A 27,862-nucleotide genomic window follows, 5' to 3' on the forward strand; every position below is an offset into this window, starting at 1 on the left:
CATGTACACTGCAACAAAAATATGGTATGAGAACTCAGTTCTGTGTTCCTGTGAAGGGATGTTCACCTTACATTTGCAGACTAAAACTGCATTTAAAATTCACAGTGAAGACTTGGCTCACAAGTAGCACAGATTGGATCACTGTCAGCCAGGAAAAGACCCCTTAGTGTTCAGAACACAATCCATAGTAAACCCACTGTCTTTATGACTGCTTTAGGAGCAGTTTGTTCTCTGACTGCACTTGACTGCATTTAATTGACTGAATGACTGCATCAGACATGGTATGCACATAGAATTGGATATGATTTCTGTTCGACCTGCTTCCCTAGAACTCTAGGTTGCAGTGGCTGTGGTATCCCAGTGAGTAAGGTCTAACTGCATAGGCTATGAATTGAACTCATGTCCTGAATACAGTTCCAAATGCTCAGCCACTCCTCAGCCATTTCTGTGCAGGGCTTGTAGTAATCCATAACATTCATCTTTCTGAACATATTTCCTTTTCATCTTCACTCAGATATAGCCGTCATAGCTTTTGCTAGTGGAGCTGCGGTTGAATTCTTTGAAATTCTTTTTAGAGGAATTACAGTTTTTCTGAGGAATGAAAGACCTTCCCCTTGGACTACAGAGAGGTATATTTTCCACTGTACCATATATTTTCAATATTCCTTCATGTCTTTTTCATATTTGCCTCTAAATGGAATGTTGTAATTTATTCATTTATTGTGTTGTCATTTCTTCAAGGGCATTTAGCAATGTCAGTTCAAAACACATCAGTCATACCCTCCAAACAAAACAAAAAAAAACATATTTACATTAACTCTATTATTATAGACTGCTATCATATTTGCCCTCGTACAGATTTAAATCAGGAAATATTTGGCTTTGTGGGGCATGCTTGCCTGTCTTAAATGCATATCCATGGCTCTGCATGTTTAAGAAGGGCTTTAGAAAATGTGCTCTCTTGGTGATAACCTTTCATGCATCAGGACTGACTTCATTCAAATTCAGAAAGATAGGAAAAATGGCACATTCACAGTCAGATGAGCTACTCCTGACAGCTTGATTATTCAAATGGTAATTGCCATCCACCTGCAGCCATCTTGGATTTGGACATTCAGTATATTCATGCATGAAAGGGATATGTCATTCTCAACACAAAGCATTGTCCACATGCTATGCCTCAGGAGAGATGAGATGATTTCTTCTCCGCATAGTTTATTTCTTTTGAGTTTGTGCCTAAATTACTTTATATTATATCAGGTGTAGTTGTTTCTTTCAAATATGCTGCCCTGGCCTCAAAAATAGGGAAAATATGTGGCAATGTGTGCTACATTTGAGCATGTGTAATCAGCTTTAATTTATTTTGTATTACACTGAAAACCATACTTCATTTGTATTATACAAAAAGATGTTTTATTTTAAATTCATAGCATTTTTTTATTATTCATAGCAATGTATATATTATATATAGGGGTTGGGTTTACCATATGATAACTCAATGTTTTTCTTATGCTTATCAGAGAGACTTATAATATATAGTCTTCAACCTACAATAAGGTTCTTTGTGTCTACCCTGCTGCAACTTGTTATCATGACCTCTAGAGAGTGCCATACTGCAATACAACTGACATGTACACCTAAAATATGGATTAACCGTCATGTACACCTAAAATATGGATTAACTGATATGTGGACCAACATTATGGACTAACTGGCTTGTAGACCTTAAATATGTACTACTAGACAACCAGTGTCATGATTATTATGAATGTCTTATTTGGTGGTCAAAAATATATTAATCTATGTGCTTTACATTGACACTTAAGTTTATTCATTTATGCAATTACTTTTATCAAAGGCTACTTATAAAATGAAAACGAACATTCAAGCTTTGTTTCAAAGGCAGCATTGTGAAATGGATAGTTCCGGTTCTTGATTATGATTGGCTGAATCGCATTTGATGCCGTTGTAAAATCCAGCACAAACATACACCGTTCTATATTACTGCGCTACCACAACTCGATATAAAAGTTAGAGTAGCTGCGTCTCGAAGTTGATTATGTTAGAGGAAATATATTTCTTGGCGGAATAATGATTATCTATGAATAAATTGTTACATTTCTCAATGCTATGCCTTTATTTTATGAAATCTTGCCAGATACAGTATGTAGTAATATGTAGTGTTAGAAAATCAATAAGCCATAGGTTACACCTGGGACCAGGTTGCACATTGTGCCTAACAACGCCCCTTAGCTGTTCTAAAATCAGTGTAACCTACGGCCTCTCGGGGCTTATTGCTTAAATAAATAGACTACTACTTTAAAAGCACTATAAGACTACCAGAGAATGAGAGTGCAGAGGTTAAAGTACTTGTCAAAGTGTCCTCTAAAAGGGTAGTGGTAGAAGAGAAGAGAATGAGAAGTGTGTATAAGGTGTGTTGGGTTGTTAGATGTGTAGTATGTATTAGGACCGGACGCACTCTTGGAAGCGTTGGGTCTTCAAGAGCGGATACCCCTCCTTTGGCAGCACTTGGTAGCTCGCTCCACCATCGAGGAACACTGTGGCTGAGGGGTAACAAGTCTTTATGAGAGCATTTAAGTAAATGAAAGCAGACCCAGCAACCACCTTGTAGGCAAACATTAGTGACTTGAATTTGATATGGGTGGCGATGGGTAGCCAATGAACAGGCTGGATGTGAATGAACAGCGTGTCCTTTTGGACTGCAGACCAGACGCCGCCGCGCTCTGGACCATCTGTAGCGTCCTCACCGCATTGGCCCGTTAGAAGGGTGTTACAGTAGTCAAGGCGAGAGATGACCATGGTCTGTACCAAGACCTGGTGTTTGGATTAGGTACAGCCTGATTTTTTTCATATTGAATAGTGCAGAGTGGCACGACCAGACAACATGGTCATACAAGGTCAGTCGGTCATCAATCATGATGACACCAAAGTTTCTTGCAGCCTTGGTAGGAGCACAAGATAAGGAGTTCATTTTGATGTTGATGTGATGTATAGTTTGGCTGGCAAGACTATCAGTTTGGTCTTAGAGAGGTTCACTTGGTGGTGGTGTTCCTTCATCCATGCTTTACAACTATGAATCCTTTTGCACAGACTCCTGGGTCTGCATGCATACCATGACAGTAAATGACAGATTTTTTTTTCCATATATTGTATGCTGGGTGTAGCAGGAAGTGGTTGGTGTTCCTGATGTCTACTGTCAGTGGCCTCCCTCTCAGGAGAGCGGAGGGGAGCAGCTGGTGGCTGCTGAAGGTACTTAGGAGAGAAACAGAGCCAGTCCAAACCGCTCTGCTGGACGGCTATCTACATAAACACTTCTGAAAGGCTTCAGGGTTATTTTTACAGGGGGAGGAGTGGGTGGGGGCAGAGACAGTCATTCTCCATATTAGAACTTAGTTAAACCTTATAAATACTGTGAATCATAGATCCTTGTGGAAAACAGATTGGGCCACAAAGAAATCCAGTTGGCTGAGACAAAATAGCTGTTAAAATAAAACCACTGTCATTGTACTAAGCTTCTACCTAAAATGTAGAACCACATGTCCGGTAATGTGTCCACATGTCCGGTAATGTAATTTTTATGTCAAACATGTATTTAAGGCTGTAAGCTTTTTGGTCTTCTGTTTCTCACTATAGCATAACCAAGATCCACACAGCAGTGCGGCAAGCTCACGGACTCCTGACTGAGATGAAACATAGTGTACAAAGAGATGAGGGGTAAGAACACATGCTGACTACAGTGTGAGAGAAACTATCTTGAGAAGGAATTAAATTTAGTTCATACAATCCTTATTCCAACATTTATTTGACTTCTTGTGTCTGTGAGAAACTGTCTGTGCTGATTAATGCATATAATGTTAATTAAAAGAAACGAGAGATGAGAGTTTGGTTTAACCAATGAGCTTTCAGAAGCCTGCATCCTCTCATGTTCCTCAAAGCTTTGGAACATTCGCTCTCCTCTAGCGATCAAATATGTGGCACCACTGAATTTCCAGAGTTATCTGGTAGATGTATGCATTTATTATTCCTTATGTGTCCAAGTTTGATTGTCTGGAGTTTGATTTACAGAGGTGGTAATATCAACATTTCATTCCATCAAGATTTTCATTGGGGAATGTGTGATCCTCTCTGTTATTTTCAATTACTCTGTGCTCTTTTACCTGTCTGCTTATGCGACAGCTCAGCAAAACTCCCCTTTATGTGCCGTGAAAAGCACCTGTCATAGCAGTTAAAGGTGTTTCAACTGCGCTGGTACGCCCAAATGGCTCCCTCGAGTGCTCTCACACTGATAGATATCAGTAGCGCTTTAAACTGTCACCCTGAAATCTCTGTGACGGGTATGACTGTTCTTGGGAGGCTCCAGAGGATTTGATCTCTCGTTTCAACTTTTGTATGATGTGCATGGAAGATTCATCACCAAGTCAAGTAGTTTGTGATTTGAGAAGCTTTTATTTGCCTTGGAAAGACAAACTATAGGGATTTCAGTTGACATAACTTTGATTCTTTTGCATTCATTGTGGAAACTGAGACCTTTCTGCCACCACTGTATTTTTATGGCAGAATAGTAAGCACTGTGATTACAGATGAATGTCTGTGTGTTTGCCTAAAAAACGCCTGATGAATTAATCGAAATCATGAATGCCCAGGTGACACAAGTATGGCATTGTCATTGAGAAAGTGATGGGTGATTGATTGGTGAATTGTCACAGTTTCCCTCACTACTCACAGGTGATGACAACCACATGTCACAGTAGTGTGTAATAGTGTTTCTAATAGACACACAGCACGGCTGTAAAATGAACACATCCATCAGGACATTAATCCAGGGTTTGGGAGATCATACATGTAGGCTTTTAACTGGGATAATTATGTTTGATGATTCCAAGGATAAGTTTGTGTTTAACACCAGTGGGTGCATGTCAACATGTTTACTCAATCCAATACTCGATTATCAAACCTCTAGAAGTGGTCATTTGTCAAAGTTCAGTAATTATATGGATGGTTTTTAACCTGAGAGATTTACCTGAATCAAACATAGTGAATAAAATGAAATAACTCCTCCTCTGAACTGTCTAATAAATATGACCAACAAAGCATGTCAACATACAGTGACATTAAAGTCTTAGTCTTAGTCATCCTTAGGCTACAACAAGCATGTTCAGAGATGCTCAGAATAACAGTTTCTGACAACGTGTCATCATGAAGTTGTCTGTATGTGTGGGTGCTTACTGTACTGTACGTGAAAAAGAGGGCTATGATGACTGATTGATTGCTGGCTTGGCTCAGGGATGAGGTAGTACCGCTGCTCAGTTGTCAGTCCAGCAGATTGTTCCTGCAGTGGGAGAACAGCTGTATATTTCCATACGCAGAGGTTGCTGCTCTCTGATGAGATTAGCTGGGTGTGCTTGAGAGGTGCATTCTTAATAACTGCCTAAAGCAGAGCCATGGGAGCTGGCTCCTCAGAGACAGGCAGCACAGACGCACAGGAGCCAAATGTCAAGCAGCTAGACAGAAACAAGACAACAAACAGACTGCAGGGCTTTGGAAACCTCAGCAATGAGACTTGTGTGGGCTAACAAATAAACATGATGTGATTGCTTGGATTCCATATGACTCCTGGAGAGAATGTATTTTCTCATTCACTCTAAACAATTTTTGTTTTGTCTGTTCTATTAGTCTATTTTGCTGCCACTTATACTGCTGGAATGATACATTACAGTCATACAGTGAATGAATACAGTACTGATATTGGTGGATACATTCATACAGTGAATGAATACAGTACTGATATTGGTACATTCAGTCAATGAATACAGTACATCACTGGCAACAAAATGGTGTAGAATGTGTTCCTTGATGAATGACAAATGATGTATATCCTCATCTGTCCTTCTTTGCCATTCAAAATAATACATGTAGACTGCCTGGTGTCAAACTAACCCACAACTATATTATTTAAACCTCTGAACTATTAACCCAGAAAGTCAGCACTCAAAACACCCCATATTCCCCAGACACTCTTTAGCTCTAACTTTCCCCAGCAATGATTTACCCATTAATCTTAGCTTTCCCCCTTGGATGTCCTTCTATCTTCATCTACTTTCCAGGAAAGAACTTAATTGTAACCTTAAATAAATCTCTCTCTACCCAGGCTGCTGTTCTTCCCTGAGTTGTGTCTGTCCATCAAGAGCAAAGCCTGCAATCTTGTGAGTAATTAAGTTAAGTGTTCATTTACATTTTCTAATCGTTCAGGTGATGCCCTGCTTAACCTGATATCTGTGGGTCAGGCTCCCATGGTCATAAAAGTCATAACTCAATTATATGCATGATTAGCTTCATTCGCTGCCATTCCCCATTGCTGCCATGCTGGATAAGCAGGCAGGCAGCACGGTGTGCTTTTTGATGAGACAACCTCCAAAGTAGAGTTTCCTCCTTACTGGGAGAGTTTATGTTTGTAGGCCACAAACAGGTACTTCCTAAATAATCATCATATGCAGTTGCATTCCCTATTTGGACACTGTGATGCCCTGGAAATGTACCTTGTGGATAGAAGAAAAAGTTAAACAATTTCATTATCTAGATTTTAGTGTCAGGGTGTACATTTCGTCTCCCATACAGTATATTGTATTCATTTTCACTTTACCAAAAGGAATTCTCTCTCTTTTGTCTGTATAAGATGTCCTCCTTTTCTACACAGCAGAGACAGGTTCCTTTTGTGCATTGTTTATGTTGAGACTATGCCTCTCCATGCCGAGAGTGGCTCTGCAGTGGGTCCTCTGGTCCATCTGTTGTCTGTTTGAGGACAAGTGTTTATGTCCTGCCTGTTTGTCTCAGGGGAGGGTGAGGGGTCTGCCTCCTCGTGGCAAAAACATCAGATAGCTCCTCGGTGGACATAATAGAGGTCATCAAGAAACCAGTTGGTACGAAATGTTTTCACCTTCCTATCACTCATACTTTACTCATCCTTGATTCAAATATGCATGTATTAAAATATGTTTTTATTCACACAAAAAAATAGTATATACTTTCAGATTGAAATTATGAAAAAGTATTTTTGTAACAGTGAATGCCATGCAATATATACATTTTTTATTAGGGAAATGACAGACAGTACGTATAGTCTAGGCAATCTGTGAGTAAATATCACCCAACCCAAAACTAATTGCAACAAAAATATTTTTTGTTGTACTCAGTTTATGAAACCTTCCCATATCACATTCCAAAAGTCCATGAAAATCCAAGTGGTGGAATATTGTCAAAATTGTAATTATTTGTGCACAGGTCAACTATACCTTTGGCAGTTTTACTCAACTTTCATAGTACAGGAGATGTGTGAAAATTAGGTCCAATTCTTTCATAAAGGCATGAAATTTGGTGTACAGTGTGGAGCCTTGAACATTTTCAAATATAAAACCATTATCAAAAAACCCTAATGGTGCCATGGCAACCATTAAATGTTCCCCTATAGCTGAATTAGTAGTGGCGCACAAATGACACATACAGTACAGTAGCGCTTGCCACCCTCCGGATGCCCTGCCATGCACCCCACTGTGTGATCTTCTGCAGAGAAGGATATCCGTAGCCTGCAGGTGTGTGGATATACGGGAACAGATGCACTATGCTTTTATTAGCCATGACCATGGCTTCATGGGGAATTTTCATATGTGAATTGATATGTGAATTTCATATGTGATTGATTTAGGTGCACTTCTGATAAACAATTTTTTGGCCTTGCCACCTCTTTCAATACCGTTGAAAATGACATTCAATACTGTTGAAAAATAACTCTAGCTCTTGAGGAAAGAGTATGGAAAGCATAGCACATCTCACCCATCAACTCCTCTCCACCATCATCTTCAAAAGGAGAGATCTTCTTAAAGGCATTCTATTACTCTAGATGAAGCTAAGTGGGATCACAGACCACATGACTTTGGACAGACTTCATCTGAACAGCCAAGTACTTCAACAATGCTGCAGCATGAAGATGACCCTCAGCTGCAGGTTCTGGTTGGCTTGCACAGATTAATAGCTAAAAAGACTAAATCTGATCTCCAGCGTGGAGGCAGAATGATACTTCTTACTGATGGCCTTTCTTTCCTAGTAGAGATATGTCATTCTGATATGAGACATACTACATTCAGCATTATTGAGCCAAGTGGGCTTCATCCTGCTGTGCTGTGGACTGGTATCATAATTGTTTCCATAGCTGATAGAAATGTTGTCCATTTGAGCTCATGTCAACTTTCTGTGTCTAGAGTAATGTCTCATTGAACTGTGTGGTTCTTCCTGAAGGAATTGGAAGCCCTCAGAATAAGGAGCATTGACTTGTTATGCTTGGATCGGCAACAATGAGAAAATTAAAAATTTCCTCCACAATATGGAGCAGCTCCACCTGGGGTGAGCCTAAGGAACGCCAGCTGCTATCTGCTGCACACTGGCACCTCCTCTACCTCCCCTACCAGACTCCAACTCCTCTCTCATTGGACCCTTCCCACCTGTGTTTTGTCCCTCTGGCTTCCCCTAGCGATGCCATCCCCTCAACCTTGAGTTCACGTGCAGTACAACACATGGCCCCTATGAGCCACCGTACCCTCTCGTACCTCCAGCCAGCTCCTCCCAGCACTCTCATGTCCCCTTAGCCTGCTACCCTACACTCTCACCTCCTGTGAATGTCACCAGAATCCCCTGCCTCGGTGGCCCCCCACCTTCACAAACTCCTCACCCATATGCACCCCTGCCATGCACTCTGCTGCCTCCATCTATTGCACTCCAGGATGTAGATCAACATATGCTCTCTCATCGCTCTCCTTCCCCTTTCTTGATGGCACAGCATAGATCTGTGGGAGAATAACTGCAGCCCCTCAGGCACCCCGTTTATAGAATACTACACATTTCCAGTTCTTAGATTGCATGAGAATTTATAAAATTATAAAAAAAGTCTGATTAAAATACTTTTGAAAACTATTTTACATCCCTAGAACACAGATGCATATACTTTACTGTTCTAAATGGGTTAAATGTTTTATACAAATTTTGCACACCGGCTACCCTGATGAAAGTAATCATGACTATAACTGAGGACAAGCTTTGATAAACAGTAGCATGTAAAAACAAGGGTAGGGCCTAGTCAGGCGACTCCAGACCCTCGCCCCTATGGTCAGTAAAGAAACTGACAGGTTTTAGTTACGGTTAGTACAAACTAGGACTAATATTATAGATAGTTTATGAAGTTGTCTTACATCAAACATGGAGTCATCACTGTGTGGTTGACTGGGCTGTTGACAATAAGCACCATCACTACATTAGATTCTCAAATGGCACTAAATCCATGCCATTCACCTTAAACTGTACTGACCTCTGCAAAGACATACTGTTCAGATCATCAGGACTGTTGGAAAATACGTTATCAATTGCACACTCAGAGTGGTGTATTTGGACAAGCACAGCAAGTCAACAAGGTCATTTCTATGTATGACAAAGTGTAAAACGAAATGCAAGTAGACAGAGAGAGATTGCAGAGCTTCATTTCCAGGGCATGCCTTATTACAGTCTTCCCACAACTGAGAATATTATCATCTTAAAGGGTCAGTGATTGTGTCAGCTTTCTATTTCACTGGGCTGCCTTTGCTCTGCGTGATATTATTTGTATGGGAGAGAGGGCTATGGGGTGCTGATGCTGTGCCGCTTCTAATGATCCTTTCAATTAAAGAAGATCCCTGAGGCAGGAAAGCAGCTGCCTGTTTAACTACCACCTCCCTCCCTCTCGATCTGATCTCAAGCAAAAAATAATGGTACCATGCAGAACCATTTAAGTCTGTTTTCTGAGAGACAGAGTCCCATCTATTATTAAGCAAATTGAGCCATCACTGTCTCTAGTGATTTGGGTCACAAATGAAATCAATTTCACAAGCCTGGAGGACCCTTGTGTGATGTTTGACTGGGCTTAAGAAAGCCACCTCTGGAGAGCCCAATATCTGTGTGCTTAATAAGTATTTATAAATAATCATGTTTATGAAAATGCAGCCCATCTCTCTTTGCATTTACTCACTGACATATTCAAGCATGTCCTTGAATGCAAATCTAAACAAATGTGATGTAGTCCACCATACCTCATACTTTACCATGCTTGGGGAGAGAAATAAAAAAAAGTTCATCTTTTACTTCTACATCACAAAATGAAGAACCACCTTGGTGACCTTTTGGAAATTACAAAGCCCTATTTCAAATACCAATAATACAATGTCAGAGGGGTTTTATTTCTGGAACAAAAGGCGAGGTGCGTGCACAACAAATAACTTTTAATGAATACACAATGCATGACAGCAATCAATCCTTATTACATAAACCATAGTCATGAAAAACTGATTTATTACAAATGTTTCCATCCTCAGAACAACATTTGTTATGTATATTTCCATGGCCTTATGACATCATCAGCAACAACATACTGTAAGCCTAGTGAAGCTATGAGCATGTGATAAGTCACCTCCTGTTTGGGTTTTTGAACATGCTATATAATGAAAGCAGTTTCTGCAAAACACAAGCTCAGTTTCCGCTGCAGTGATAGTTACACTATTCAGTATGTCATCTTCCAATGATTGTCTGCTGTTATCATGTAATTCCCTCAGTTTAAAGGAGCACAGACGTTTATTGTGTGTATGTGTTACTTTGAGATGGGTCAGTTTCTGTATCTGATTGATACTTCTGGACAGCTCCTAGAATGATTTGTATATTTAGCAGTAGCCTTTTTACTTGTGTGTTTCAATCAGCTGGCTAACTTAGAATGGAATTCTTGCAGTTGATAGATATTTACCATTTATAATCTATTTTCTAAAAAAGAATCCTCCCTGCTTGTCCAATACTTCATTGTATCTCAGCTACTGAGAAACTGTTATGTAGTCAGCTGTTCTACTATAGACTAGTACAAGTGGAAGAAGTATTGTAAATAATTGTGGTAGACCACTGATATTTTTTTTAGATATTTCCAATATTGATAATCACATGGGAAAGAGAAGCTGACCATCTAAAACAACATAGCTACATTTCTTTCAATTGTTTCAGGTGTCTGCAAAATCAATGAAGAAGATGAAACAATGGCAATCATAGACCTGCCTCTCAAAACTACAAAGGCATCATATGGACATCCACTAACTTAGGTTGAGGTAACTGACAACTAAAACTTGTTCATACAAACTCTTAAAAATAATGTAAATTTAGTCATTTTATTGACTGCACAACTCACAGCAAAGCATCTTATCGTCCACCAATTCTTTGCTTTTCTCTGATTTTGACATGTGAGATCGCTGATAAGTGACTACAGCTTTACAAAATTTACAAAAATTCATTGCCATGTTAAGACATTTTATTCCTCACTTGTTATTCAACTTTTTATATATTTGAAATTGGCCAGCCTTCTAATGTTAGTGAACTTCATAACAGGTGTGATATTAAAGCTCTTCTGTTGTGGATCATTACTATTGTCAAGATATATACACAAGCTGCTGTCTTGAAACTCCTTTCGGTTACACAAACAATTGTGTTCTTAAAATTGTAACAAGTCCACATTGGATGTACAAATGTAGTTCAATATTTAAAGGTTTCTACTTTTATTGTTCTTAAACTTTGTTTTCCTTACAAGAAATGTCACTCATTGTCCACTTTTGTCCAAATTAAGGAATTCCCGTTTTCAACATACTGGGTACCGATTTAGTGCTTGGGGGTATCCATTACCCAATTCAGTGAAAACTGATGGCAAGGGTCCTGTTCCTGATTGGAACAACATAGCTACATAGTGCAATTCCAGGTGCTCTGAGCATGCATCGATATTGACAGAGTCAAAGTTTGAATTATTTTAAGGTAAAAGAGCTACATTGTGTAGTGTTCACTGTCCATTTGTGTGTTGTCTCATTGTTTCAATCCAGGCATTATCATTTTACCAGTTTGTTGTTGTATAAAATAAAATAGACAGAAATTAGACAGAAATTAGCTCCAATCAAGTCGTGTTTAGCCATAATAATTGATATTCGTCTCTTCCTTCAAGTCCTGCCAACAGTGCACTCAACCTAGAAACTATAAACCTACAAACAGTGCACATATGAACATGTGTCTGATCTAGAAATAGTGATTTTTCATTATATTGACATTTGAAAGTAAATGAAAATATATATTCATACATAATTTAAGTTAAATATGAGACATCCCATTGCTCCCTTGCAGTTGATGCAGTTCTGAGGTATCTGAGGTTCTGTCTTCAAAAGTTGGATGTAAGAAGACACTTTGTTCAACATAAGTGCAAATCAGCTGGCACATTGGCTGGTTTTGTTTTAAAAATACTTTTATGTTTCCCGGTCTAGAATATTGAACACTGACTGCAAGCATTAATGGCCACTGTCCCTGAATAGAATCATTTTATCTGTATCTAGCCATATTTTTTCTATAAAGTACACTCTGCTATAATTTGTTGTATTAAGTATTTATTTTGAAGTTATCAGATATATATCCAATTCACAGAAATGTACACTGCATTAGGCTGTATTACTTGTGTGTCACATCAAAGTTTTGGAAAAATAATAAATTATACAAATGAACACTAAAACCAACAGGATCAATATGAAATCATGTACAGGATATGCACAGAACTCACAGAAACAATAGGGCAGTCACTCGGTTTCAATAATTGGCAAGCATAGCCTAAGTTATGCATGTTAACTCAGTCTGTACTTAATTAAAAACGTGCACATAAACGATTAGCTTACCCAACAAATAATTTACTTTCCTTATGTGGTGTGCTGATTAAGAGGGATTTATCGCTCAAAATGAGTAATTGAGCTAAGAGGGAACCGCTTCTTCTGTTCAGCTGACCCAAAGAGAAGGAACAAACATGCGAGCGAAGTCCATTGTTATTGGTTTGTGAACCATCGTTTACCCTGCCTTCGCAAGATCCAGACCTGCAGTCACTCAGTGGGCTATCTTGCTGACCACAATTGAAGGCTTAAAGTGGATTGTTGGCAATATCAGTTTCCAACAAATTCATTGATTTACGTTATATACCGTACATTATTATGCATGGACATGTGGTCTCAAAGATTTCTGTCCCGCACAAAAGCGTCGGCTCGTTGTGAAATTAACTGGTTAAATCCGTTCAAGTGGGTTGCAGGACCGGTGCCTGATCCGTTTAGATGCCCTAGTGAGCCATAGTTCGTAAAACACGTATACACTGATGATGTGCAGTACAGGTGACGTGGGAAAATCGCATTATTCAGCAAATGACACTGTGATGGTGGCCGAGAAAACGACTGCACGCTTGTGGATATCAATGCGCAGCCACCCTCTCCAGAGACCTGGAGCGAGCTATTCCCTGAACCCGGAGAGGTTGCAATCTCGGCGAGCGACCACAGTTTAGGTTTGGGGTTTGGGGGCGGTGACAATACCAGGACAGGTGTTGGGGTAACCCTCCCATTAACGGACGACTGCGCGTATGGTGACACATCCGTTCGCGACGGTTTCTCATGCGCAAAAGTGTCCAGCTCTGGAGAAGTGCTGGGAGCCTCTTGTAAATTACGTTCCTTGTTTTTTTGTTCTGGATGACTGGAAATCGGTTCAGTTGTCCTCGTGTCCTCGTCATAGATATCGCCTATTTTTCTTGGTTTGTGTTTTTGGTATTCTGTAAAAAAGTGTCCCGTATTATGAGTCCGACAATTTGAAAGCTACAACATTCAGTGATAAACTACACTCTTTGCAAGTTTATTGATGCTGGTCATTCAAACAACAGTATCTTGCTTATGATTTAATTAGCATGATCATAGTATAAGGCCAAAGCAGGTGAAAATAGCATGCGTAAAAATGGACTTTACGCCCGAGTGTCTCTGAAAAGCTCTGCCAGAGTTGCCTACCTGAGTTGAGAGTTGAGCCGCACATCTCAGTGGCCTTCACAAGTTCCGTGTCGTCATCGTGTTTTTCCAAATCAATGTGGTCATCCTCATCTTCGTCCTCACTCCGGGCGCGCGGTGTCCATGTCACCTTATTCTCTTTTTTAAGCCTCCGCCTGGCGTTGGCAAACCAGGTAGACACCTGGGTGAGAGTCATTTTGGTGATGATGGCCAGCATGATTTTCTCACCCTTAGTGGGGTATGGATTTTTTCGGTGTTCGCTAAGCCAGGCTTTGAGTGTGGCAGTGGCATCCCTGGTGGCATTTTTCCGGTAAGTGGGGTCTCCTAAGGTATACGCACCGAGCGCCCCGACATATGGGTGATACCCTAAAGACCCAGTCATGCTTGACGTGTGGTCAAGTGGAGTTCCCTGAAGAATACATTAACATAATCAAAATACCACTCTGTCATGTGAAAGACTTCTCGCTATTCACCAATTCTGTGACTAATACACCAAGGCATATATCTTATATTTGTATTCGTATTAACCCGAATAGCTCAAATAGACGAGACCATTTAGAAGTAAAGATCCTTTAAACACGTATAGCTAACTTATTGAAATAACAAAATATGAATTATAACTGTCACAGGCACACGCGCGGTGTTAGTGAAATATATTGGAAGCAAATAAAACAAAATGGTGGTATTCGCATTAGCAAAAAACAAAAACATTAAAATAATAATCACATAGGCCTACCCTACACATGATGAAAACGATAACCCAATATCTAGATAGCCTATACTTGGCCTAATCAATATGACAAACTATCTTCGAGTTCGCAATTTTTCCACAAATCTAGCTGTTTTATTATGATGTGTAGTTAAAACAACAAATCCAACTTCAACGAAATTATGCCATGCACTTACCATAAATGAAGAGAATAACGCGCTTCCTGCCTCCGTCCTGAACTGGACAGAGTTCAAACTGGCCGACTGAGTCGAGATGCCAGGTCCAACATACGGAGCGAAGGCTGAGTCAGAAGATCTCCCAATTTCCTCAGGTCTAGGTCCGGCGATCACTCCTGAATTGTAGTTCGGGACACATGGGTAGGGTGGCAATGGAGCTGACGGCTGGTACAGGTAGCCCTGAGGATGCGCCATCGTGTGTGCTCCATAAACGATTTATTGGAGCTTACAGCCGAAGTCTGCAAAGTTTGTTTATCCACCCACATGCCACATGAAAATGTTATTGTCCATGGCTATGTTGGTGTAGTTGTTGACAGCTTATTTTTTCCTCCTCATCCACAATTATTAATAACTCCACACGGTATTTCTGCTCTTACATGCTAAAGCCCAACTCAGAAAACAGCTTGACATTGTAAACTCCAAAGAGAATTTTGACACCTTCTACGTGCCATACGCGCTCCTCCTCCAGATCAGGGTAGCAAGGCAGAAGGAATTTTAATAGCGCGTCTCAAAAGCATTCGACTGATTAGCAGGATTTTTGAGCTCCTGCAATTTTTCCTTTTCCTTTTTTTGTTGTTGTTGTTGTCAGTTTATTGCCCAATATCAACTCCCTGTGGTCTTTTCCTGTAATTTCCACTCTCACTTGATAATAAATTGTTACTGTTTAATCTGCACAACCCCATTCAGGAAAGAAAAACGTTGACCGTGGAGGCGTTTACCTTTCTTTATGATGGAATGAAACCGACTGAATTCATAACTGAAGCAGACATGGGGCATGGCATCTAGTCAACTGCCTAACTCAGAAAGCCCCAACAGCTATTTCAGTGCATGCATGGCTTTTCGGTTCATGTTCATCTGAATGAATGTCAGTTGATCTATGCTACAGCAGAGGAGTCAACAGTTAATCTGCAATGAGTAAAACCGGTCAGGAGGCTGCGCAGTAGAGACGAATGCAACTGTTAAAATACCCTCAAGAGATAGTAACGAGTAACAGGTAACGTGTGTAAAAGGTTATTCGAAAACAAAACGTCCGACACTAGACTGGATTTGTGACACAACTTTTAAAAACACTTGTCATCGTAGAAAAAGGTAAGATCATGTTTGTTGCGCAGCGCAGACCCCTATAGCCTGTATTGCTAGAGTAAAACTTGTATCTGCAATTAGGCTCTTGATAATAATTGTGTGTAACTTATTTTAATTTCTTATTGCTGTGTACCGGGTGATGCTCATATGAGTGGTGGCGTGAAACATGTTGTATGACTTGGCTTTCTCCTCATTGCGAGTGGTTTTGCGGCGCTATTTGTCAGTCTGTTATCTGTAGCCATAATCTTACTTGGATCACTGACTATTATTAGCCGGCATTACCAGAGCTGTTTGCACGCATGAGTGTGCGCCTAAACACAAGTTAGAGAGAGTGTAGACCACAGAGAAAACAGTATTAAGCAGTCATAACCACAGCGGGGAAACAACGTTTTATCATGGTCATATGTGGCATATGCAGTGAGTGTAGATGATGATGAATAAGGTAGGCAAGTGTAAAACATAATAATTTACTTGACCGTGCAGGCCATTTGCTGAAGTCCACTAATTTTTGACATTTTGATGCATCCAATATAATGTAGGAAGTGCTCCCCATTAGAGGAATAGGGTGACCTCTACTATAAATATACACCGATAATCACAATAGAATGAAGCTTTATTTTAAAACTCTGCTTTCTTATATGTAGCCTACTAACACTGCTTTCCCTTCTTTGAGCCCTATACAATTACCATTGTTAATACTCCTGAGGAGTTTGTTGGGACAAATGACCTGTAATGGGTCAAGTAACTGAGAAGTAGGTCTAAACCTATAACAGAGTCAGTAACACAGTCAGTTGTATATTGGTTGAAACACAGTGTAAAGTGGAAGGACACTTAGCTGAAGTCCTCTCCCTCATAATATTAACCAATCCATAAAGCTTCTCTCCTTGCTGTCTTGTGAAATCATACAACATATTACAATGAAGTACAATGGGTTTTTAATACCCTTCTGAACATATTATTTTGTTAATCACACTAACAGATAAGATTACATCAATGAGCTGTCCATTTGTGTAGATATGTCTACATAAAGGAAGAGGAGAGATATAGAAAGAATAGAGAATTCCTTATAATACAAGAATGAATGAATTAGACTGAGGCAGGGTGTGAAGTGTCAGAACATGACATGGACACCATGCAATCAAAGGAAACTCACATTTGGTGGATACACTAGTAGGTCACAGCATTGAGGATGTATAAATATGAATGTGCATGTTGCTATACTTTTTTGTATGTCTTTATACCATTTGATGTATGGAGGCAATATCTGATCATGTAAAGCAGGGGTGTCAGACTTATATGAGGCAGTGGGGCTGATTTGTTGGAATGAGACATTGTGGGGGCTGTCATTTTCATGGTCATTCTCATGGTCATTATCCCTTTTTCTGCATTGGTATCAGATTATTGATTGATGATATACTTATTAACTACACCCACTTATGAGCAAACAAGACTGATAGGTTTGTTATGTGTTGCTGTCATATACTGCTCTGTATTTGGCTACACTGATAGAATGTAATTGTCGGTGCTGCAAAAACACCTTTCCTGCATCTGCAACCTGAGTATGGTTTGTAGTGCTATTCAATTCGTTTATCATATCATAGAGATATTGTTTATCTATTGCTGGTTGACCGAATCTGGCCCCCGGGCTGTATCTTTGACACCCCTGATGTAAAGTATTCATACATGGCCAGTTTGTGACAGTATGTCAGTGTACAGTATGGGATTTTCAAAACAGTGAGTACTTTGGACTTATTCAAAAGGCTGCAGTAAAGAAGAAATATGGCAACAATATGAGAAGACAGTCCCTCTGTTTTGTCTGTTGAAGAGGTCTACGCTTTATATGCAGCATATTTGAGAACTAATATTATTGATTAGGTGCTCCAAATTTAATGTTACATTTTTGTTTATACTTCAATAAAGTCAAAATGGAAAGACAGGAAGCGAATTTATTCAGTTAAAGCAACAACAAAGAGTTTTTTGTACCTTAAAATAATGTTTCCAAAATCATTTCAGTGGTTCATCAACTCATAACAGGGTGAACGGCACTTCTGCATTCGTTTCGCGGCCCTCTATCGGCTATAACCGCACTATGTAAGTTTGCCAGATCGGGTAGCAGATCTGTAGTTTGATGGAATGAGACATAAGAAACTACAAATTTGACTTGCATCTGATGTCGTAATACATCGTACTTTCATAAAATCATGCAACATATTCTACCTTGTCTGTGGACATTGTTATTTGCAAAGCCGGTGCTGAATAAACAAATACTGCGTGCGACAGAGGAAAAGTTCTTTGGTGTTGCTTTAATACACTGGAAGTATGTGTAAAGTGAAAGTGAAAGTGTTAATCAAGAAAGTACAGAGTGTGGGAGAAGGGGCGGTAGGACTGTCAGGAAGTAGAGAGTAGAAAGGGTTAATGATCTATGGTGTCTAACGGGAGGTAATCTGCTGGGATTTTAATCTCTCAGTGAACAGCAGTTGAGGTGTTCTGATCAGACCAAATGTGACATGATCTCCCATTAATAGCCACTTACTGAAAATATTTTGGTGATTTCATACAGATATTAGCGAGTGACTGTGCCACTGCCACTGCCAATTTGCACCTGGAATTGACATAAAATACATGCTCAACTGTTGACTTTACTAATTTCTAATTAAAGTCCAGCTTGTGATCTTAGTGTCATAGAATATTTGGACCACAATTGCTTTGAAAATAATATTCAGGATTCATTCATTGTTCACAGGAAACAACACAGCACACAATGACGGAATTAATACCAGACAACCTGCAGACCCAGGAGTCCCAACTGACTTGCTGTGAAGAGTCAACCACGCAAACTCATGAATTTCTCGTAGACTCCAGCTCCCCATCTACAGCTCACATGCAGGACAGCCCAGAAGGTCTTCCCCTGGCTCAAGAATCCCCTGAGGTGAAACGGGTTGATGCATGTCATGATCCGGACAAAGAGGACGTAGTTCCAGCTCTGGTTGTCACAAAGACCAGTGAGGTTGGTAATGTTAGTTGTGTTCTTCATAGCTTCACGTTGAGCTGTTCTCATGATATCCCCACAATGATCAGACAATCAGGTCCTGCTATGTTCTGGAATTACCTTTACACAACTGGATACGTTCCCCTGTACAGGAAATACTTTGGGTGGTTTAAGGAAGGCATTTTCTAGTTTGTGCTGGTTAGCCTAATCAGTCATACGGTGTGAGTTTGACAGCGCATTGCACATATGCACTGTGGCCAGAGCAAAGTGGGCTGAGTCAGGCCAAAGTTAATTAATAAAATATATATAGATAGATCAGAATTTAACACTGGTTGCATATGATTGGTTTATTCAGTTTCACTTCACCAGAGAGGTCTCACCCATTTCAGAGTCTCTGCCTTGAAGTAGCTTCCCGCTACCTATATCGCTGCCGAACTCGGGCCCATAGATTCACTCAGGCATTTTCCAGACTTTGTACATTTTGTGAGATGGCAGGGTAAACGCTGGCATCAGACATTTGTTTTTCTCTCATACAGCGTTTATACAGTGTACAGAGGTGGATATCCCAGCCTCAGAAAGTAGTCTTACAATGTTTTGCTTCTACCTGTGCAATAAAAGGTACACTAAGCGATGCTAAGCAATTTCTAACATGTAACGCTTTTTGTAACATGCAGTGAATGTCTCGTCACTGCTAGCTTTCTTTTCTCTGAGAACACTGCAAAAAACAAGTATTCTTACACAGCCCTGGCTCTTTGAACTGGAAACAAACTAACTGTTGGCAGCCTGTCCCCCACAATAAAAAACACTGTGTGCAGGGCCACTGCTGGCCATTTGGGTGCCCTAAGCAGAACTGCACTGTTGTACTGTAAAACACTGTTGTATAACATTTAGGTGGTGTTTAGCAGGGTTGTGCAAAATTGAATTGAAACTGGCTCTTAAATTCCAATTCAATTCTTGAACTTCCCTTGCATTTCAGTTGAGGTAGCAAATAGATGACAAAGGAAACGATGCAAATGGTGATATTTTGGAAAACTTTGCGGTTGCACGTTTGCATGTAAACTGACAAAAACGGAGGTTTAGGCAGCCAGTGCCACATTAGGCCTATGCGCCAGCGCCAAAAGTGCAACCTGTGTTTAGCCTACATTTTCATTTGGCTATGGTGATCATGGATGCATTCAGAGTAGCAGTTGCATTTATGTTGGTGCAAACTTTTTTGTCTGTTTGCAATTGCAAATACAGTTTAAAAGACAAAGAGGAAGTGATTTTTTGCTGTTGTTGCTATTTTCGGGATTCTGATTGGCTAACATTGGCTTGACCTTGTCGTCACACTTCCACCTACAGGTTTGGCAGGTGTGCAAGGTGATATTTTGGCAGGTGTGCAAGGTGATATTTTTGAAAACGGCTTGACTTGACTTGACTTGACTTGACTGTTTGACTTATAAATGGTGCACTGTCACTTTAAGGGCATCAAATCTACAAGGTTCTCATAATGACCTTTTGACAGCTCCAGCAGCATGTAATGACATGATGCTGGCTAGACATTTTCTGTTAGCAATTGAAAGTGAATTATGAGGCTCGTAGCCACCTAGCCTATCTGAGCGGAATGCATCTCAATCAGCATGTGCTTCATGTAAATGCTTAGTTTAAAGGTGCCATGTGTAATGTCTGCCAAAAAATCAATTCATACTCCACATTCCATAAAAGATGGGGGCAGTATACCTCCAGAAAGTGAGTTGGTCTACCCTAAAGTAACAACCGAGACACGTGTATTGCAGTTTGGCTGGCAATGTTGCCCGCATACCTCCTCCCATGGCCGAAACTGGTATTATGACACCTGTCGGGCTGTGGCTAGTAATTTAGCGTACTAATTCAGGTTGATATCTCTGCAGCACTATACCTTGTCATATCACTATACCTTGACATCATCGCCCTTATTTCTTCTCATTCTTTTGATGTGTGTAGCTCATTTTTTGGATATTTTAACCTCAATTCTTACACATGGCACCTTTAAGGGAAACAAATTATTGCAAACTTCAAGACTTCATCAATTACATTACACAAAGGCAAAGACCATATTTTATATTCTTTCCATTTTCCAAGTCACACCTGTTATATTGCCCTCTTACAGTTCATAAATGGTCAGTATTGGGAACCAGATGACTCCGAAATCTCCTCTAGCCTCGTCTTTGTTGCCTTCATAATTTCCTTTGAAATGTTTCTTATATTAAAAAGGAGATATCAATAATCAACAATGACAAGCCAACTGGAACCTACCACTCTCTCTCTTTCTCCCTCTCTCTCTCCTGCGCGTTCAAGATGCGTTCCCAATTAAATGGAGTAGCATAATGTTCAAATCAGATCTGCTGCATAGTAGAGATTGAGAGGACCCAAAAAGTATCATCCATGCATGTAACATGATGTTGCTGCATTTTGACATTGTAAACGTTCATAAGAGTGAAAAGCAGTTTGTAAGCTACTCATATCATTGGCTAAATGTTGGTGCCCCTCTGCCCCTTGGTGCCCTACGCACAGTGCGTGATGCACGTGGTGGTAGGGGTGGCACTGACTCTGTGGAATTGCTTGAGCACTAAGCGAGTTTCCTCTCTGGTGTATTTTGTTTGGTCATTGGTTCAAAAATAATGTACCGGTACACAACAGTTTCACCAGCACATTTAAATGACACATGTTTAAAAGTTAATTCAAAGCAGTCGTTAATTTACGACGTCAGCCTATATGAACCAGTGAATTAACTTGATGACCCTAAATAAAGAAAAACAGAGATGATTCACGGATTAAACTAAGCTAGTCCACCATTAAATCTCTGTTATTTCCAGGTGTGCCCGTTCACATACTACTAAACATCATTAACCACCTTAGTCCAGACTACTGAAATTTGGAAACTATCATGGTTCAAACTTACAAAGTACTATGCAAGTACGACAGTTTTGGGAAACAGTCGTAATTTTGATGCATCGTACCATGTTAGTAAAAAGCTAACCTCCGTAGTTGTACAGGAAACGCACCCCTGGGTAGTAGGTGCATTTCATTGCTATAGTTGCTCCATGGATTTGTACTTGCTTTGGAGAGCCTTCACACCACATTCATTCTTGAATAGTCCACTGCAGATCTTTTGGCTTAACCCTCCTGTCTTGCAGCATTCAGTCTCATAGTCCTTAGGCTAATTGTCCAGGTCACTGGTCATGAGATCGGTTTTTAATGGCAGATTATCCACCCACCTCCTCAGTCTGCTTGTGATCTGCTCTTAATGGCAGATTATCCACCTTCCCTCTCACTTTGCGATTAATCACCTTCCTCCTCACTCTGCCTCTATGTTTGGCACTGGTTGCTATGCCTCTATGTTTGATACTGGTTGTTATGTGGGGTACTGGTTGCTCTACCTCTATGTGTGGTACTGGTTGCTCTGCCTCTATGTGTGATACTGGTTGCTATGTGTGGTACTGGTTGCTCTGCCTCTATGTGTGGTACTGGTTGCTCTGCCTCTATGTGTGGTACTAGTTGCTTGTAAATGCTGTCTGTTGGTGTGCCTCCAAAGAATGCGGTAGGGATGCAATGTGTGAAAGTTTGAACCTTTAAATCACAAGCTACTTTCTCAGGCATCAGACAGGTAGTTGCAGCACCACTATGGACAACATTTAATAAAATTGGGCATAAATCCAAAAAATGTGGTAGCGATGCATACCGGTACATTTTTACATTGATGTCATTCACTAGGTGGTGCTACAAAACAAATGAGCCATGATAATGATGTGCTCCTAGCTCTTTATGTTGATGGATCTTAGCACTAAACATACAACTTGAGTTTAATTCCACCCGTGGTTATGTCCCTTGGAAATTGAAAGTGAACTGAGTATTGAGAATTGAGATTGAGGGTCAGACCCAATCAGAGGTAGAGTATGTTTGAATCTCTTCTACTTCTAACCCCCCTCCTCCCCCTAATCCCAAATAATTTCTCCTTGGCTCTGCCTAGATCTCCTAGGTGAGCTAATTTGACATCCAAATGGTGAGTAGTTGATCTATTAAGATGAGTCTAATTAGCACAACTCTTCAGCCTCAGATCAGCTAATTAGTGAGAGAACCTCAATGTTGAAGGTATAGTTTAAGCAAGAAGGTATAGGTAAGCAATAAGCAATACAAATGATGTCACATTTGTTTAAGTTTATGTAAGTAAGTATATACTCTTTTGATCCCATGAGGGAAATTTGGTCTCTGCATTTATCCCAATCTGTGAATTAGTGAAACACACTCAGCAGTGAGTTGCCTGCAACAACAGCGGCGCTCGGGTTACAAGTCTGAAGCGTTAACCAGTAGGCCATGGCTGCCCCATGTTTCTTGGTAGATGCTTTTGTCCAAAGCAACTTATCGGTACTCTATTGTTATCATTAACGCCGTCAGCTCTGTGGCGCAGTGCATTAAGGCCGGCTGATGATAGCCTGCAGTGTGCAGCACATGGCAGTCACCTGTCCATGAGTTCGAATCTAGATTGAGATTTTGACTACAGTATTTTCATCATTGTTTACTTATTTACTTTACCTTACTTATTGTGCAGAGCATATCCCCCCACTCCATGAAAATGTTAAAATCAAAGGCTACATATTCTCAACTGACTGACCAAAAGTGTGCACCTTATATTATTATCTGCAGGTGTGTGACTGATTTGTGTGCACATGGCTGCAGATTGACTTTTAAATTATGTATTTTCCTAAGGTGTTTTAAAATATGGATGTACTGTATGGTGGTTAGAAGTGTAAAATATGACTCCATGTATAACTTGACTCAATTTATAATAATTAATTTGCACACAAAAAAGCTGGCGTCAGTGATGTCTTTGACATGAAGATCCTCGGAACTATGCTTCTACTATCATTCTACCACAGGTCGAGAGGTATAGTTTGAACTACACAACTTTACGACGTAGTACACGAACATTGTTGGAACTATGGTTTTGGGAAACACTTGTGTAGCTTAACGATGCATCGGACTATGTAAGTTGCACCACCATAGTTCAAACTATCATTTTGGAAAACAGTTGTGTCATACATGCATTGTTCCAACCATGTAAGTTACTAACATAGTTGCTTACTATGCTTTTGGGAAACGCACCCCAGAGAGGTATCCCTGAGTTTATTTGTGAGTTGCTCATTTATTAGTATTGCTTGTCAGTCAGTGGAGGACCAGGTCCAGGAGGCAAACCACAAAGCCATCACCATGAGGTGGTGAACATCTGGAGGACTTCTGGAGGACACCAGAAGAAGTCTGTCTAAAGGTGGGCACTCGACCGATACTGCTCTGTTGTCTATGCCAGAAGCCGTTAAATCAGCCTGAGCAGCTCTCGGTTGTCATAGTCATCTTGCTCGACTTATCAGCTGCTTTGACACAGTCAACCACCTCATCTTCCTATCCATACACTCAAACAAGGACATTATAGGCAAAGTGTACTGCTGGTTTGAATCTTACCTCACTTGGTGTCATGGCTAGGAGGATAAACGTCCACATCTCTTAACCTCGCCACAGGGATACCCCAAGGCTCGTACCTAGAGCCCCATCTCTTTGCCTTGTAGGCTACATCACTTTGCTGTTCACGATTATCCACTCGTATGGCTTCTCATATCACTGCTACACAGATGAAATCCAACTATATCTGTCTTTCCCTCCTCTGACCCCACGGTCTTGGTGCAGATCTCAGACTGTCTCTCTGACATATGCACTTGGATGAAGGAACATCAACTAAACCTCTTTAAGACCAAACTGCTTGGCTTCCCAACCAAACAAACTATACATCACAACATTATAATCAAAATAGCTTGTGCCACTTCACACTATTCAATATAAGAAAAGGCCGTACCTACCTAACCCAACACACCTCCTAGCTCTTGGTACAGACCATGGTTTTCTCTTACCTTGAGTACTGCAAAACCCTACTTATGGCCCTTCCGCCCTTTTGTCCCTGAAGAACTGAACTTATTGAGAAGTATTTTCTCCTCCAAACTGGATGGCATAGAGCGCAAGGCAGTGCTTCACGTGTGCGTTGATTGATGTCGGATTTGAACCAATGATCCTTAGATCAAAGCTTGCTCCTCTAACCACTGTGCTTCTGCACATCTTGTACATAGTGAAACTGCAACACTTGAAGCCTCGGTTGCTAGGTAACGATAAACAAACTCAAAGATCGTAATTCTTGATTTCTTATTCTTGATTCTTCTTGCTTACAAACTGACGGTTTTATGCGTTCACTAAACAAAGATTATGGAAATTAAACACCACTTTTCCATCAAAAAGTTGTTGTAAAAGGCATAACTTGTTAGATTTAAGACCTAAGTTCGCTAGCTCTGTGCCTGCCTGCCTGTGCGCGCCGACCCTGGCAGAGAGATGTGATGCAGGACGTCCCCTGATTGGCTAGTCAGTAGGCGATGCAATGTGCTGATTGGCTCTGCAGAAACGCTGTCAAGACCGTGCCAAAATTCGCTGATTGGCTCTTCAGAAACGACGACAAAACACTGCAAAAATTCGTGTCTGTAAAAAAGTTTCGTAGCTTCGTAGATCCAGCAGTTCCACACACATTCAAACTAAATCCCTGTGGACAAAAATGTTTTTTTACAAGTGCACAAAATATTTCTGTAGGTATGCATTTTTTTGCACATAGACAAATTAATTCCACAGATAGAAAACGGTTCTACACTTGTGCAAATCAAATAAAAAAAAATTTCGCACATGCACAAAATATTTCTACAAGTACAAAGTTTCCATGCACATGCACAATTTTTTTATACAGTTGCAAAACTCGATTACACAGACACAATATTTATGACGTTGTTTTGATTCCATATGGCGTTCTTTAGCTGCACTTTTATTTACCTTAGTGGGGAGTACAGTAAGACGGATGATTGGTTAGAATTTAATTTGTTCCCATGCAAAACCAGCTGTTCCCAGGTGTGGCAGACAGTTCTCTTTTATACATGCAACTAGAACAAAACTAGCTAGATGGCATGTCTGTGTGGAGAGAAAAAGAACACTATCCTTGAAGAAGGTGAATAATACTATACTATATAAGGTGCTACTATAGCCATTGTGATATGACGTTTTTACTCAGATCACTCGTTGGCCACCATTTCAAATATGGTGGGTTATTTGTGAAAGTGATGAGTAAGTGAGAACAGTTCTCTCTGATGACTGAGATTTGTATTGTGATGTCATGGATACTGTTATACAAGTCTGAAAAACCCTTACTCTACAGAGCCCAAAACACTATGCCCACCACATATGTGTGTGTCTCAAACACTATCCCCAAACCTTCATATTTACCTGAAATGAGATGCCCCCCCCCCCCATATGCTTAATATTTTAATTAGAGAGGCTTCACAAACAAATTGCAAACTTTGCAAACAAAGTCTCTGATCTTATGTAATTATGTTGTAGAAACAAGAATGATATAAAGTTCACCCACACTCTTGTGTACAGCAGTCTTTGTACTCTGACAATTATACACATATTCTCAGCAAATACCTAGACATGGTGCATATCACAGGGGAAGCAGGCGGGAGGTTTTGATGGAGAAGGTCTGGTGTTCACCGAACCCTTTCGCATATATATGGAATATTTGAATATCGAAAGCAATATTTTGCATCCAAATGAGTTCTGCCTGTCTGCCTGATGGACAATTCCAACATGACCCCAGCCTTCTTTTGCATGTAACCCAAACTTAACTGTCAAAATAATCTCATTTTTCTTCACTTTTGGGAGCTCAGTACCTAGCGTTTCATTGGTAAAACGTCTGCATATGGAAATACTCCAGGAATCAGGGCAGTATTAGTAAAATAATTTAATTGAATTTGGCAAGTGTGTGATTACACATTAGGAAGGAGTTGATCATGTACTAGGTATATACTCTTGCCTCAATATTTTTTTTGTCATTTTGTTCTTGGTCCCCATACTAATTCCAAGGTAACTTCATACAAAGTTCAAGACACAACAATTTTATTACATTGTAATATTTCATATCTCATTAATATAACGTGCTATACGTTGTTTTCTACATAGTCTTAGCTTTGTCAAGACGGATTTGGACAGGTTGTTGACACATTATGGCCAGGTGAGGTTCAGAGTTTCAGGTGCAAATGTACACTTATTAACAGTCTAAAGGTGCATTTGGTGTATTTATACACAGTGGCCCTCTGCAGTGCAAAGAATAGTCAAATAGGGATGTCTGAAGTTGCTAACCAACTAGCACGTACTTTTAAATTGAATTTTGCCACCACAGCTAAGCTGTGACATTCTCCATTAGCCCCTCCAGTGTGTGTGTGTGTGTGAGTGTGTGTGCTTACTGAAGTGCACCGTCTGTCAATGCATTCACCAAATTGCCTGTGAGAAGAAAATGTATTTAAAAGAAATTGACTTCAGAGATGAGAGAAATAAATGATACTCATATCATGCGTAAAGATATTCCAAGCATTCAGAGGGACACAAAATAAATGCTTTCCTTTGAGTGGAGATACCAGAGAACTCATATTAATGCAAATAAGATTAGCTGGAGCATTTGTCTCTCATAAACAATTCACAGCACCTTATTCAGATGGTCTGCACTCCTCTGCCCTCTACTCGCACAGGAAAAAAAGGGGGGGAAATACAACATTTTAAAATAACCTTGTTTTTTTCTCTAATAGAAATCTAGCACTATGTGCTATGTGCACTAATATCCTAAAAACTCTGGCAACCATATTTCTTCCTTCCCTATGCTTTTACAAACAAGATGAGCAGCATTTGTAAAGCTGGTCTGTATTTCATGCTATGGCAGCACAATAAAACTGTATAGACATTGAATCAAGGCCGTAGTCATGATGTCAACATTGGGGGGGACAAAATCTGTGGTGGGGTCTGAGGGACCCCCAAACAGAATTTTAATACATTTCCTACCATGCAAAAA

General features: G+C 40.2%; 2 protein-coding genes across 2 annotated transcripts in view; one reads left to right on the top strand and one right to left on the bottom strand.

Moving 5' to 3' along the window:
- The first annotated feature begins 96 nt into the window (after positions 1-96).
- LOC143110111 (uncharacterized) overlaps positions 97-27,862 on the top strand; it is a 32,843-nt gene continuing 5,077 nt past the window's right edge. The window contains exons 1-5 of the mRNA XM_076272942.1: positions 97-629; positions 3,655-3,735; positions 6,170-6,224; positions 11,080-11,180; positions 18,679-18,942. Of these exons, the coding sequence (XP_076129057.1) occupies positions 18,697-18,942 (246 nt within the window). The 5' untranslated portion in view covers positions 97-629; positions 3,655-3,735; positions 6,170-6,224; positions 11,080-11,180; positions 18,679-18,696. The remainder of the gene's footprint in view (positions 630-3,654; positions 3,736-6,169; positions 6,225-11,079; positions 11,181-18,678; positions 18,943-27,862) is intronic.
- Positions 2,337-15,047, bottom strand: irx5b (iroquois homeobox 5b). Its single transcript, XM_076272930.1, has 5 exons — positions 14,814-15,047; positions 13,911-14,316; positions 13,346-13,681; positions 2,480-2,564; positions 2,337-2,385 (listed from the first exon to the last, which is right to left on the bottom strand). The coding sequence occupies exons 1-5, from the start codon at positions 15,045-15,047 to the stop codon at positions 2,337-2,339; spliced, it is 1,110 nt and encodes a 369-aa protein (XP_076129045.1).

Source organism: Alosa pseudoharengus, unplaced genomic scaffold (assembly GCF_046254945.1).
Source record: "Alosa pseudoharengus isolate Yale_2024_CS ecotype anadromous, Long Island Sound unplaced genomic scaffold, YU_APseudo_1.1 YU_APseudo_1.1_scf_10, whole genome shotgun sequence".
Lineage (NCBI taxonomy): Eukaryota > Metazoa > Chordata > Actinopteri > Clupeiformes > Clupeidae > Alosa > Alosa pseudoharengus.